The following is a 14,607-nucleotide window of genomic DNA, read 5'->3' as shown; positions in this document are numbered from 1 at the left end:
CGGCCCCCATGTTGACCCCCCCCTGCCATACGACCCTCATGTTGACCCCCCCGCCATACGACCCTTTTTGAGGCGGGGGTGGCGGCCCCCATGTTGACCCCCCCCTGCCATACGACCCTCATGTTGACCCCCCCGCCATACGACCCTTTTTGAGGCGGGGGGGTGGCGGCCCCCATGTTGACCCCCCCCTGCCATACGACCCTCATGTTGACCCCCTCCGCCATACGACCCTTTTTGAGGCGGGGGGGTGGCGGCCCTCCAGGCTGGGGGGGTGGGCTTGCCTTCCTTCCTTCCTACCTGTGGGCGGGGAGGCGCTGGGCCCCCGCTCGGCCTTTCCCCACCAAGAAGTGGACGTCGCTCAGCACCTCGTTGTTGAAGAGGAAGGCGAAGCGCTCCTGCACCGTCGGCTTGGTGGCCTGCCAGTTGTAGGCCGGCTCGCGGGGGCCCGGCGGCGCCGGCGGCGGAGCAGCGGGAGGGGACGGGGAAGGCGGCGGCGGCGGCGGCGAAGCGGGAGAAGCGGACGCCGGACACGACGAGGCCGGCAGAGGGTTCCCGGCGCGGTGGTTGTGCGTGAGGGGAGAAGAAGAAGAAGAGGAGGCCGCCGCTACCGCCGCCGGGCCGGCCTGAGGCGGAGGAGGAGGCGGAGGAGGTGGCGGTTGGTGCTGCTGCTGCTGCTGAGGCGACGCCGCGGCTGAGGTAAAAGACGGCGGGAGGCCTCCGCCCGCCACGGGCCCGGCGCCGGCCGCCATTTTGCGAGGGGCGGCGGCCGGCAGAGGAGGAGGGAAGAAGGGGGGAAGAGGAGGAGGAGGGAGGCGGGGAAAGAGGAGGAGGAGGGAGGCGGGGAACGTTCAGACGAGACGCCGGGGGGGGGTCGCCAAAGACACGCGCGCAGAGGAGGAGGAGGGAGGGGGCACCCCAAGGTCATCCAGTCTGACCCCGGCCAAATGCGCGCGGGGGTGGGGTGGGGGGCTGTCTCAGCGAGGGAGGCCCCGCTTCAAAGGCCGCCCCGCCCCCCATGAAGCGTCGCATGAGTTGGAAGGGGACCCCCAAGGTCATCCAGTCTGACCCCCCCCCCGCAATGCAGCCAGGGAGGATGATGGTGCTGATGATGACGATGAGGGCTCTATTCTTGATACCTTGCCTGTCTGGCTAGGTCAGCAAACTTTTTCAGCAGGGGGCCGGTCCACTGTCCCTCAGACCTCGTGGGGGGCCAGACCATATTGGGGGTTTTTTTTTGGGGGGGGTAAACAAATTCCTATGCCCCACAAATAACCCAGAGATGCATTTTAAATAAAAGCACACATTCTACTCATGCCTAGCTGTCAACTTTCCGATTTGAAAATAAGGGATCAGCAGCCTTGAAAATAAGGGATCAGTCTATGGGATATCTATGGGAAGCAGTGGGAAACAGCGCTGGAATAAGGGAATTTCCCGCAAAAAAGGGGAAGGTTGACAGCTATGTACTCACCCAGAGATGCATTTTAAATACCGTATTTTTCGCCCTATAGGACGCACTTTTCCCCCTCCAAAAATGAAGGGGAAATGTGTGTGCTTCCTATGGGGCGAATGCAGGCTTTCGCTGAAGCCTGGAGAGCGAGGGGGGTCGGTGCGCACCAACCCCTCTCACTCTCCAGGCTTCAGGAAGCTCTCCGCAAGCCGTGGGAGAGCTGCGCAACTTCGCACAGCTCTCCCACGGCTTGGGGAGAGGTGCCTGCACCCCGAAGCCTGGGGGTGCGCTGAGCTCAGCGCCCCCCAGGCTTCGGGCTTCGTGCAGCTCTCCCATGGCTTGTGGAGAGCTTCCTGTTCTGGGGTCGGGGGAAGCTCAGGCTTCCCCCGCCCCAGCCCCGCGCCTGGGGGGGGAAAAAAATTCTTTATTTCCCCCCCCAAAAAACTAGGTGCGCCCTATGGGCCGAAAAATACAGTAAAAGCACACATTCTACTCTTGTAAAAACACCAGGCAGGCCGTGGGCCAGATTTAGAAGGTGATTGGGCCAAATCTGGCCCCTGGCCTTAGGTTGCCTACCCATGGGCTAGGTTGTCCCAGCCATTCTGGGTTGCTTCCAACAGAATATCAAAACAATAAAACGTCAAACATTAAAAAGCTTCCCAATACAGGGCTGTCTTCAGATGTCTTCTGAAATATAGTTATTTTTCTCCTTGACTTCTGATAGGAGGGCGTTCCACAAGGCGGGCGCCACCACCGAGAAGGCCCTCTGCCTGGTTCCCTGTAACCTCACTTCTTGCAGCGAGGGAACCGCCAGAAGGCCCTCAGATCTGAATCTCAGCGTCCAGGATGGAGGATGGAACATACTAGGAGCCAGTGAAGATCCTTTAGGACCCGTATTGGCCCGAATATAAGCCGCACCTTTAAAATTGATGGGGGGGGGGAAAGAAAAAAAACCCTGAATATAAGCTGCTCCATTCCTCGCTTCTCCTGGCTACATACTTGGGGGGGGGGTCTGCACTGAGGGCCTTTCCCCTTCCTTGCTCTCCCCTTCCGGCTTTGAGGGAGAGGGCAGGAGACTACGCACAGGGCAGGTGCCACTTTGCGGAGCTCCTGGCGCGGTTTGCCTTGCGTTCCTGGCTGCATACCGTAAGGTCGTGATTATAAGCCACACTTTAACTTTTCACAGTCAGAATTTGGGGGGAAAGTGAGACTTATATTCATATATATATGTATGCCTCTGGCAGTCACCAGTCTAGCTGCTGCATTCTGGATTAGTTGTCATTTCTGAGTTACCTTCAAGGGTAGCCCCACAGAGAGCGCATGGCAGTAGTCCAAGCGGCAGAAAACCAGAGCATGGACCATTCTGGTGAGACACAGAGCAGGCCGGGAGGGTTTCAGATGGAGCTGGCAGACACACCCACCGTGGATGCAGAATTGAACTGCGCCTCCATGGACAGCTGTGAGTCCAAAATGACCCCCAGGCTGTGTACCTGGTCCTTTAGGGTCACAGTTACCCCATTCAGGACCAGGAAGTCCCAACCACCCCTTGTTTCCCCAAAACATCATTTGTCTTGTCAGGATTCAACCTCAATCCATTAGCTGCCATCCATCCTCCAACTGCCTCCAGACACTTAGGACCTTCACTGGTTCCGATTTAACGGAAGGAGAATCCAGCACCTCCCAAGAGAGAACGATCCACGGCTTGGACTGCCAGAAATTTTTTTCTGATCTTTAGAGTTGGAAGGGACACCCAAGCATCATCTAGTCCAACCCCCTGCCAAGCAGGGATCTCAGCTAGAGAGTCTCTGGTATGCAGGGGGGACCAAAGTGACCTATAATAATAATAATAATAATAATAATAATAATATAATAATAATAATAATAATAATAATAATAATAATAATATTAATAATAATAATATATTATTTGTACCCCGCCCATCTGGCTGGGTTTCCCCAGCCACTCTGGGCGGCTTCCAACAAAGATGAAAAGTACACTAAAATGTCACATATTAAAAACTTCCCTGAACAGGGCTGCCTTCAGATGTCTTCTGAATGTCAGGTAGTTGTTTATCGCTTTGACATCTGATGGGAGGGCGTTCCACAGGGCGGGCGCCACTACTGAGAAGGCCCTCTGCCTGGTTCCCTGTAACTTGGCCTCTCGCAGTGAGGGAACCGCCAGAAGGCCCTTGGAGCTGGACCTAAGTGTCCAGGCAGAACGATGGGGGAGGAGACGCTCCTTCAGGTATACTGGGCTGAGGCCGTTTAGGGCTTTAAAGGTCAGCACCAACACTTTGAATTGTGCTCGGAAACGCACTGGGAGCCAATATAGGTCTTTCAAGACTGGTGTTATATGGTCTCGGCGGCCGCCCCCAGTCACCAGTCTGGCTGCCGCGTTCTGGATTAGTTGTAGTTTCCGGGTCACCTTCAAAGGTAGCCCCACGTAGAGCGCATTGCAGTAATCCAAGCGGAAGATAACCAGAGCATGCACCACTCTGGCGAGACAGTCTCAATCCCTAGGAGTTGGCTCTATGCTGACAAGTGGCTGTCCAACCTCTGCTTAATAACTTCCATTGAAGGAGAGTCCACCATGCTGTTCCACCATCAGAACTACAGTTACCAGAATTCTTTAAAGCCATAACCACTTTAAATAGTTTGATACAGCTTTCAGTGCATAGTGCATTGAAATTTCCACAGTGGAAAGGAAATGTAATGGGAGCGCCATCCCTTCCTTCATTAAAGAAACACACCAAAGGAACACTAGAGGTTGCTGCAGACCGCAGGATGAACAGACGTGGTAAAGGAGAGCTAGCTTCTGCCTGCAGATTAAAAACATAAGTAAAAATAAATCTGGACCTGCCGAGTGCCCCCCCCCCACACACAGAGGGACTATTACGTTGCAATCCCTATTCATACATTTCACTTGGAAGCAAGCCTTGTTAGCTTCCCTATTACTTGATGTACAAAATCTCACAGCCACGATTCAGCAAAGCTTCTCATGGCATTTTAGACAGCGTGCAGTGGTTTTGTGTAGCTGCTCCCCCTTGACATCCATTGTTCTTCCTCCTCCCAAAGGGAGGTGCTTTGTCCCCAGTTTTGTTTGTGTGCATCGCCGAGAGCGCTTTCCAAGCAGTATGAAATAAATAAGATTACCTGTCCTTCCGTGTAGGCTCTGCAACTACCACCTCCAGAGTTGTTGCCACCCTAGGAGCAAAGGGGCGTTTAAAGGAAGTGCCCCCTTTCCATCGGAGGCACATTGGAAGAAGGGGCAAGACTTAGGAACAGTGAATCATTCCAATATAATGCTGGGAATCTTCTCCCAGTTCTGCAGTGTTCCTCTCCTGAGCCCAGGGATGGAACAAGCCAGCTCCCGAATGAATAGATCAGACTTAAGGGTTAAGGAAGGCAGCCAACCCTACAAAGATGCAGATTTCTATGTGATTACGGAGGGTTATTTTCAGCAGATTTGTCAACCGTTCTTCCCTTTCCCAGAGGCTCTCCTTGCCATTTGGAGAGGTGAAAGACACCCATCGTGACATCTAATCTTTCTGCCCAACTCAGCCTCCCTTTGGACTGTTTCTTTTTAAACTTTGTGATTCACGGGTGAACCCTCTGGTAAGCACAATTTGCTGGTAACAAACAAAACCCCTCCAAATGTACTAAATACACCCAGCCACCCATCTCTCTTGAAGGCAGAGAGAAAAATAAGGTAAATGGTTTTATTACCAAGCAGAAAGCTGACAGCGAAATTAAGATATGAAAACGATGAACTTTTCATAGAAGAATAGAGGCCTTTCATGGACTTTGGAAAAGCATTACAGACAAATGAAATCGTGGGCAGTATTCGAGAAAAGCCATGGAAGAAAAATGGCAAAATAATTGTAATAGAGGATTTTTTTTTTTTGCAATAAGGACATAACGCAGTAGAAAAGGTTTGAGAAAAACACTGCGGATGAGGGTGGAAAGTCAACTCGTGAAACAATGCAATTATCTGATTCGAAGGTGATTGTGAAAACATTGGGGGGGGGATTAATATTGCACAGAATTGTTTTATTTGGTTTCTTACCCACCCGTCACTCTAACGTCCCAGGGTAGCCTGCATATATTCAACAATTCAATATGAAAAAAATACTAGTCGCAAGAATAGGGTGGGTCCTAAAAGATAGCTCAAGCATCAAAAGGTCAGACTTAAAGAGGTGAGTCACAGAGAAAAAACCAGAAAGCAAAAACTCTTTTCAAAATGTGCCTGAAATAGCTGCATTCGCCTTATTTATAACCCGGGCCTCTTGCTCACCTGTATGGAAGCTTTGACTATCCAAGGCTTCTAGTCATGATGGCGGGATACTCTTGAGAATCGCGGTTGCTGGGGAGGAGGAACAGGGAGGTTGCCAAGGTGATCATGCCCCACTGGTGAGTTTCCCAGAGGCATATAGACAACTGCTGTATCCAAGATGATGTTGGAGCAGATGAGTCTCTGGTCTGATCCTGCTACAGGGCTTGTCTGACATTTTTACATGCACCACCCTTTATCCAGCAAGCTGTGCAAAGCTGTGTATCTGCCACCACCAACACATTCATTTTACCCCCTACAACAACCCTGTGGGGTAGGTTGCACTAAGAGGTAGCAACTGTCCCAAGGTTACCTTGACATTCATTCATGGCCCTGAGATGATTTAACCCGGGTGTATGGAGTGATGTATGGAAGTGAGAGCTGGACCATCAAGAAGGCTGATCGCCGAAGAATGGATGCTTTGGAATTCTAGTGCTGGAGGAGACTCTTGAGAGTCCCATGGACTGCAAGAAGATAAAACCTCTCCATTCTGAAGGAAATCAGCCCTGAGTGCTCACTGGAAGGACAAATCCTGAAGCTGAGGCTCCAAGACTTTGGCCACCTCATGAGAAGAGAAGACTCCCTGGAAAAGACCCTGATGTTGGGAAAGATGGAGGGCACAAGGAGAAGGGGAGGACAGAGGACGAGATGGCTGGACAGTGTTCTCAAAGCCACTAACATGAGTTTGACCCAACTGCGGGAGGCAGTGGAAGACAGGAGGGCCTGGCATGCTCTGGTCCAGGGGGTCACCAAGAGGCGGACACGACTAAACATGTAATGTACCTTCTGGTGGCGGGAGACACATCCTGCTCCTTCTGGTTTTTTGTTTTTTTTAATAATATTTATTAAGATTTTGGAAATTACAAAAAGAAAAAAGAAAGGTTAAACATAGAAAAACAAAAACAAAAAAACACTACATAAAACATTAAATTAGCAAAACAAAACAAAAACAATTAAAAACACTTCCAATCTTTTCAATCTTAACTTTCATACCCTTGTTTCATTGACTTCCTCAACACCTCCCTTTTTGTATTCCACTTCAATTAACTATTTCAGCAAGTCCTTTCCATCTTCATCTATTTTCTGTCTTGCAGTTAATTTTAACATATTGTAACCTAATTTTTTCCCCTTTTAATACATTAACCGTCTATCTATACCTAGTTCCTTCTAACATTTCTGCCAAAGCCATATAACTTCTTCCACCTTTTTTCTAAAGCTCCTTAATTTTACAGTATTTCTGTAAATAATCTTTAAATTTTTTCCAATCTTCCTCCAGCGACTCTTCTCCCTGGTCTCGGATTCTGCCAGTCATTTCCGCCAGTTCCATATAGTCAATCAACTTCATCTGCCATTCTTCCCAGGTGGGTAGATCTTGTGTCTTCCAGTACCTCGCGATGAGTATTCTTGCTGCTGTTATCGCATACATAAAGAAAGTTCTATCCTTCTTTGGCACCAATTGGCCAAAGGCAGGCCTCACATCCTGCTCCTTCTGGGGCAGTTTGTCCACCTTTGCTCCCCACCAGCACTCAGCTCTCACCTTTGGCTCCTAGAAGCTGCCAGCGGCCACAATCCTGGAAATGAAGCCACCCAGAGTGGCAGTGGCAACCCAGTCAAGATGGGCGGCGTATAAAATTCAGTGCTGGCTAACGCAGCAGTTTTTCACCCCTAGAGCCACATCCCACCCCCAAGGCTTGAAGTTCCCCACCCGCCGGGCTTCGTGTGAACAACAGATATGCCCTTGGGGAAAAGACTGCAGCCACACTGCTCTTGTCTCCTGTCCTGCTTTCGCCACGCTACCTGAGGCTAAGCCATGATTTGGCTTAGCCATCACATGGGGACGATCTGTGTAACAACCACACCTGCGGTGTGCAGCTGCGTCCACTAGACTCCTATGGTCATCGTTGTCATTACCATCATTTTACTGTTTATACCCCGCCCGCCCGGCAGGGTTTCCCCAGCCACTCTGGGTGGCTTCCAGCAAAATATTAAAAATAATAAAGCGTCAGGTCAGGTCAGACATTAAAAACTTCCCTGAATAGGGCTTCCAGTCCCGGATAATCGCTGACCCTTCTCTTTAATGATGGTGAACTGGTTGCTAGAGAGATGACTTGGTAAATGGACTCCATGGCAACTTCCTGACTGGACTACTGCAACACACTGTCTGTGGGGCTGCCCTTGGAGGCAACTCAGAACCTTCACTTTGGTCCTAAATGCAGCAGCCAGATTGCTGACTGGGGTTCCATTTATATATCAGCCCCAATTTTTTTAAAAAAAGCTACGCTGGTTGCCCGTAGGGCTGGGTGATATATCGTCCAATACCTGTTTGAAGTCTATATTGTGATATCGGTTTCATATTTTTTTCACCCGGCAATGTATTGCTAATCATGATGTTTCTGTGTGCTTTGCAAAAATCACGATGTGGGGAAGACCGTGAAGCCAGTCAATGCCCTTGTATAGCTCCATCCTTATTGCAGACATTGCGATATGTCACTTGTTGTACCGCCATTTCTAAGAGGATCTTGGGATGTGTGGGGGACCTTAAGTAGCATTTTAAAAATTTCTATTTTGGAAAACAAACAGACCCCAACTCCAAAAACATTCAATTCATTTATGTGTTTCAATGCATTTATTAAATTCTTACAAAACAGAATACAAAAAATTCTGGCATCAACAAGATGTTACGAAGGAAAAAATTCCATCAAGCTGTATCAGTTAATAAAGTGCTTGGTTGCTGTTGTCTTATAAGTTTTTATTTTTTATATATTTTTATGTTTTTTACTCTTTTTTTTTATTTCTCCTTTTTTTTTTTTAAACCAGTCCCTTTCTGAAGGACTTGCTGCTCATAAGAGTCCCCAACGGTATGTTAAGGTGACTGCATGTCCCCCCGCCAAAAAAAAAAAACACTTAAATTTAAAAGCTCCACAAAACCTTTGGCAGTCTTTCTGATAACCAGAGGAAAATATTTCTCCTGGACTGAATCCCACCCCCGCAAAAAAAGAAAAGAAAAAGGGACGTGAAAAGGAACAGATTTTCACAGTAAAATGTTGCTAACCAACATCTAAGGAAACGTAAAATCTAGAGGAAGGAGACGTCGTTTAAAGCGATGACATTCCCACCACCACCTCAAATTTGCAGTTAATACAACTCATAATAAGGAGGTACAGAAAAAAATATGCTTTCCAATAAAAGAATTTCACAAAGAAAAACATTTTGGTGGGGAGGATTGGTGGAAGAAAGAGAAGTTTAAACTAAGAACTTTGGCAAGATAAGGGTTAAAAATCCATGCACAGTTTAAAGACTTGCGGGGGGGGGGGGGGAGAGATAACACAAACCAAAGATAGTATACCTGGAAAGCAACCTTGAGAAGGCTGGTTAAGAGGATGTCAAAAGGGTACACGGGATATCTCTATGGGGGACAAGTAACTTTGAACTCAGTTTAAACTCTTCCAGCTTCCAAACCCGGGGGATTGTGGGCGGCTACTTCAAGGCGATCCAATAAAGGGTATTCTTAAAGGGCAAGGATGAGGGGAACCTGTGTTCAAGCAAGTGGTTCGCCGTTTCCAAAGCCCAGAATTCCTTGCATGTTAAAAGATCTGAGCTTTGGTGTGTATTGTAGTGTGAAGACTTATTTCCCAATAAAGGAGGGAGGGAGGGAGCCTTAAAAAGAAGAGGAAGAAAACACATGTTTTATCTCTGAATTGAGCGGTGGAAAAAAAGAAATCAAAGCACCACCAGTTTTGGTCACACAAACGAAAAGGTGCACAATCGCGGGAGTAAGGAGAAAGATCAGGATTTTGCTCACGTCCTGAGAATTAAACAGAAACAAAATTTCAACACACACATATGTAAAGCCTAAATATATTTTGGGGGGGGGGCATGGGGAGAAAATCCAGCCCACTTGCTAATCATGACTCACCCCATTGAAATGGGAACTAGACAAGTTAGCCGTAACTGTTGTTTTCAATGCAATTTATTGTGTGTCCCCACTAGGACTCAAGCGGATTTCTTACCTCCCCAGTTTAAGCAAGCTGGGGAGTGGGGGGGGGGAGGGGGGAGCTCATCGCTATGTTGGCAAAAGCCAACCCCAACCAAGCAAGGCTGGGTTCCTGATCTGACTTGGCAATGCAAGAATGGGAAGGCAGGATATTCTATCTTCACCACAGCAGTTCTTTAAAGAAACAAATATGACCATGTGCCAAACCATCACAATCGTCTGGCGTTTTCACCCGATCAGAAATTGGGGGAGCGGGAAGAGTCGACTTTCAGCTACGCTCAAACCCAAACACAAAGATGCAAGTCATTCACCACTCAGGAGAGAAGAGGTGGACTTGATTAAACTTCCATTATGGGATTTGATTCCATTATGCTGAATGATTTCTAATGCTGGTTTGCTACCAAATCCAGGTACTTTGTGGTGGCGCGATCCTAGCACACTGCCCGCTTGCACACACAAAATAATGCACACCCTTGGCCAGAGAGGGTAGGCATATGAAGGTATATAAGCACAAAGGGGGAGCGAAGAACCGCAACAGCCAGATTAAAGCGCTCCAAATCATTTTATTCTGCAACAGTGCTCAATGATGCACACTCTCTGGCGTTTTGTTTTCATTAAACGTCGGGCAAAAGTCAAAAAGACTCAAGTTGGGAAAAGGAAACCTTTGAGCAGTCCTTCACACGCTGAAATTATCCTGAGAAGTCCCCTTTATTTGAAGAGAGGAAGAGAGAAAGAGAAGGGAGTGGTTCTCGCCAAAGAACTTTGGTTCGAAAGCCAAACCACACAAGCTTAACCACAACCCTGCGAGTCGACAACTCAACATGGGCTTGTTGTTGAGGGAGTTTCCAGCACTCCTGAATTTTGGCCCTTCAGTAATGAACTGGGTGGGGTGGGGGCGCTCATCCACCCACCTTCCCCAAAACAGGATCACTAACACAGAAGAAGAACATGATCCCATACAAATTATCTGGCCCTCTCAGAGGCAACAAGGATCACTCGCGGACCTTACGGTCGCCACTGCCTGAACAGGGTCAGCGGAATACGAGGACCACGCTGTTTCTGGAGAAACCAACACGGCTGCAGACCAACTTACCTATCTGCAACTTCTACTGTAGAAACCACTATGTGTTTCTGAGATATTACATGCGTAGTACTGGTGTAGTACTGAATAATTGGGCTTAGGCAAAACCCAAAAAACGTCACAGGTAGCGTTCCTGTGCTCAAAAGATCTGCTTTTAAAAACAAGGGTATGCTGTTTTTCAAAGGTACGCCCGGCACCCTGCCCCTGCCGCAAAAAAACAACAACCCACCCCAGGGAGAAATCAGCTATCATTTTAACGTCGCCACTGCAAACGTTAAAACCCGTTTCTGAACCATTGTAGCTCCCAGTACTGTGGACACTGGGAACTGTGCATCTACCGTGGGTCCCAATGCTGGGCATCCTGGGAACTGCACATCTACTTTGGCTCCCAATTGCTGAGAACTGTACAACTGTGCAGGATCTCGGGGACATTCAAGAGGACTCTATGTCCTCAGAAGTCGGCAATTCCCAGATTTTTTTAGGACAGGTAAAATAAGCCCAAAGAAGGAAGCGGTCCCAAACAGATTAGAAAATCTGCTTTTTAGATAACAGCCGAGAAAGGGGGAGAGAATCTCCCGTCTTTACACCAAAGGAACTGAAGCTAACCTTGCAACATCTTTTGCGAATGCTCTTGCAAGCAAAAGCAGTGTAGAAACTGCCACTCTCTGTCCCAGATGCAAAGAGTTGCCTTCGCTTCTTGCCCTGGAAGGGTGAAACACACCAAAACAATTTCACAGCCATCACCCGCAGCCTTGAGACAGCTTTCCTGACCAAAAAGAAGGCGGCATTGGTGCACAGCCGTCCGATGTTCAAGTATTTCTTAACCTAAGATGAAGCTCTACAACCAAATAACAAAATGTGTTGCAAAACAAAGTTTAAAAAGAAAGATAAAGGGGTTCCCCACCCCTTAAAAAAAAGAAAACCTCTCACTAACTTTACACAGTGAACCTCACATCCCAATCTGACCCCCCCCCCATCCCCCTTGAAAGGATGCTAGATGCTGAATGTTCGCGAAAAGGAAGCGACGATAAATTTCACAGCCGAAGGGGGTGGGAGTGGAATCATACTCTGAGCAGAACCACTGAAATTGATGGACAGCACTTACATAGGTCAATCAATGCCAATCGGTCTAACTGTAAGTATGAATGACTTTGGACACAAGCCCAGATGCCATATTCCCTGTTTGTGGTTTTCTTTGGGGGCGGGGGTCCAAAGTGGGAGGGAAGGAGTAGACCAGTCAAGCCAAACTATTTCACAACCCAATTACGCCTCTCACCCACAGCTGGAAGTTAGGGTTACCTGAAGAATTTAAAAAAAAAAAGTTTTTTTTTTTTGCTATCATCTATCTCTACCTAGACAACTATTGCATAGTATTTCTTAAGTCGGGGGGGGGGGGAGAGAATAAGAGAAGTTATCACTCTGAAAACACAATCGTATCAAAATTCCAGATATGCACATCTGGACAGGAGTTTAACAGCCGGGGGGGGGGGAGCTGCCACACTGAAATAAAGCGAACTTAAAACGACAACAACAAACCAGGGGGAATCCGCCAGTGCTGGTTTGTCATTCCTGGGCCCACTGGGCAATTCTTTACATTTTATTTGAAACCGCTCGTCTGTGGCTACAACCTCCAAGAAATGGTTTGAGAACTAATGAAGAGAGTCCTCGAGATGGAGCTTTGCCTCGTCCCATCGCAGGACAGAGGAACATCGCTTTGCACAATGCAAAGAGGGTGACGCAGAGAGTCCCATCGCCCGTCACCCACCCAGCAAGGAGGGAAGAGGGTGGCACCCACCCCAGCCCCACTTAAAGGGCCTGGGGTTTGGGCACAGCTATGCCATGACCTTGCAAACAACGCTGGTAGGAGGGTCTCTCTGCAGACCCCCTCGGATGGAAGAACGGCAGACAAGAACACCCACCCCAAGCAAGGCACATGTCAAAGACTCCCTCTGAACCAGACCGAACTTTTCGCTCGGGGAGGGACAGCCGCAAAACGGACGGGAAACAGCTGCAGCAAGAGACAACCCCCACCCAGAACCTCCCAAAAGCGATCCTCTAGAACAGTGTGTCCCAAACTTGGGTCTCTGGCTGTTTTTGGGTCTACAGTTCCCATCATCCCTGACCAATGGTCCTGCTAGACAGGGATCATGGGAGTTGTTGTCCCAGAACAGCTGGAGTTTGAGAAACACAGCTCTGGAAGTTGTTGCCCCAGATACACAACGCCCATCTTCTTCCTGACCATCAGCTGAGCTGGCTTAGCACGGACAGGAGCTGGAGCCCAATGGCGCCAGGGGTGGGAGCACGCGGTTGTGCAAATTTCAGGGCTGTTTTTCTTTCCTTCGCCGTGACTTTTCCATTAGACAAAACAAACCCATTTTGGGATGGGGGTGGCAGCAACAAATCCATCGTGATCAATGCCAATCTCTTTCCTCCCCACAGAAATAGGGGGAACCTGGGTTTGAAACAAAATGGGCTGTGTTATTTTGGGGGGCAGGGGTGGGGGGTGGACAAGAACGGCCCCCTTGATACTCTGGGCCGGCTCTCTCGGGACAACTTCTGGAGAGCCCAAAACACTCCCACCCCAAATCTTACAGAATCGGCAGCTCTCAGGGGGGTGTATTGGGGGGGGGGAAGGGACTCTGCCCACAATCACCACCTCAATCAAATGGATCTTTACAAACCCGACCCCCCCCCCATAAGCGCCCACAATCCCTTCTGGGGCAAAACCTAAATCCACACGCCACACCCCCTCAAACCGCAGCTGCTGTTTTCAATTCTAGAATTCTGTTAGGTTGAAAATGAAACAAAACATTTTTTAGAAATAAGGGAGGGAGGAAGAGAAACAGCAAAAACACATAAAAAAAGGAAATGGGGAGAAAAAAAGGAATAATACACCCAAATACTTAAAATGCTACCTTTAAAAAGTTGAGGACTTTTAAGGGTGCGCCTCCCCCCCACCCCCAATATTTTCACAGTATAAAAAAGAGGCAACAGAAAACAGAGCAACAGTAGCCTGGTGTGTTTTTTAAGCTTTTCGGGGGGGGGGGGGCGCATGTCAACCTGGTATTTCCAAAGAAGCAGGAGGGAGTTGGGGGCAGGGAAACCCATTTATTTTTTGTTTTAAAAAAGCGAAAATATATTACACGTGTGTCAAAATGCAATCTTAGTGGGGGGGGGGTTTAATAAAAAAAAAACTATAGGTGAGTTAATATGGAGGTTGGTTTTTTCTTTTTTCCTTTAAGAGAGATTTATAAAGGAAAAAAAGAGGGGAGAAGTGTTGGGGGGGGGAGTCGAGAGGAGCCAGTGTTCAAAACAAGACCAGGAAACAATACGAAAAGAAAAGAAAGAATAGATCCTTGGAATCCAGCCAACTTGAAATAGAGGGGTCTGATCTTGTTTTTCTTTCCCCCCCTAGCTATCAAAAACAGTATACATATATAGATATATTGTCCGAAATTGGGGGGGGGATGTACACGCAGCCGGGGGACGGGCGTTCACATGTGATCCCCCACCAGGACCAAGGGGGTAACCAGATGCTGGTTGGCGTCCAATTTTGCCATGCTGGTCTTCTGCCGCCGCTTGGCCAGCTTCGACTCGGACGGCGGAGAGAGTTGCATGGAGCGTGAGGTAGCTTTGATGATGATGGGGGAGTGCGACTCCACAGCAGCCTCGTCCTCCTCCTCGTCCCGCATCAGCTGGCGGTTGACGGCGATGGCTTCGGCCGCAAAGGACGTCAGCTCTTTGGCACAGCTGTTC

General features: G+C 48.6%; 2 protein-coding genes and 1 long non-coding RNA gene across 5 annotated transcripts in view; 1 reads left to right on the top strand and 2 right to left on the bottom strand.

Annotated features, from left to right (window-relative positions):
• Positions 1 to 788, bottom strand: part of BTBD2 (BTB domain containing 2) — a 22,179-nt gene extending 21,391 nt beyond the window's left edge. For all 3 annotated transcript variants that reach the window (XM_079960721.1, XM_079960719.1, XM_079960720.1), the window contains exon 1: positions 298 to 788. In XM_079960721.1, coding sequence (XP_079816847.1) covers positions 298 to 749 — 452 coding nt within the window. In that variant the 5' untranslated portion in view covers positions 750 to 788. The remainder of the gene's footprint in view (positions 1 to 297) is intronic.
• Positions 628 to 8,658, top strand: LOC307207298. The gene is made up of 2 exons (XR_013834619.1): positions 628 to 696; positions 7,816 to 8,658. It is a non-coding gene; the product is annotated as an uncharacterized lncRNA (long non-coding RNA).
• Positions 8,540 to 14,607, bottom strand: part of MKNK2 (MAPK interacting serine/threonine kinase 2) — a 44,740-nt gene continuing 38,672 nt past the window's right edge. The window contains exon 14 of the mRNA XM_079960759.1: positions 8,540 to 14,607. Within this exon, the coding sequence (XP_079816885.1) occupies positions 14,346 to 14,607 (262 nt within the window). The 3' untranslated portion in view covers positions 8,540 to 14,345.

This window comes from Podarcis cretensis (assembly GCF_951804945.1).
Source record: "Podarcis cretensis genome assembly, chromosome: 18".
In the NCBI taxonomy this organism is placed as follows: Eukaryota; Metazoa; Chordata; class Lepidosauria; order Squamata; family Lacertidae; genus Podarcis; species Podarcis cretensis.
Note: the sequence above shows the minus strand (reverse complement) of the source record. Positions and strands in the feature narration are given on the sequence as shown.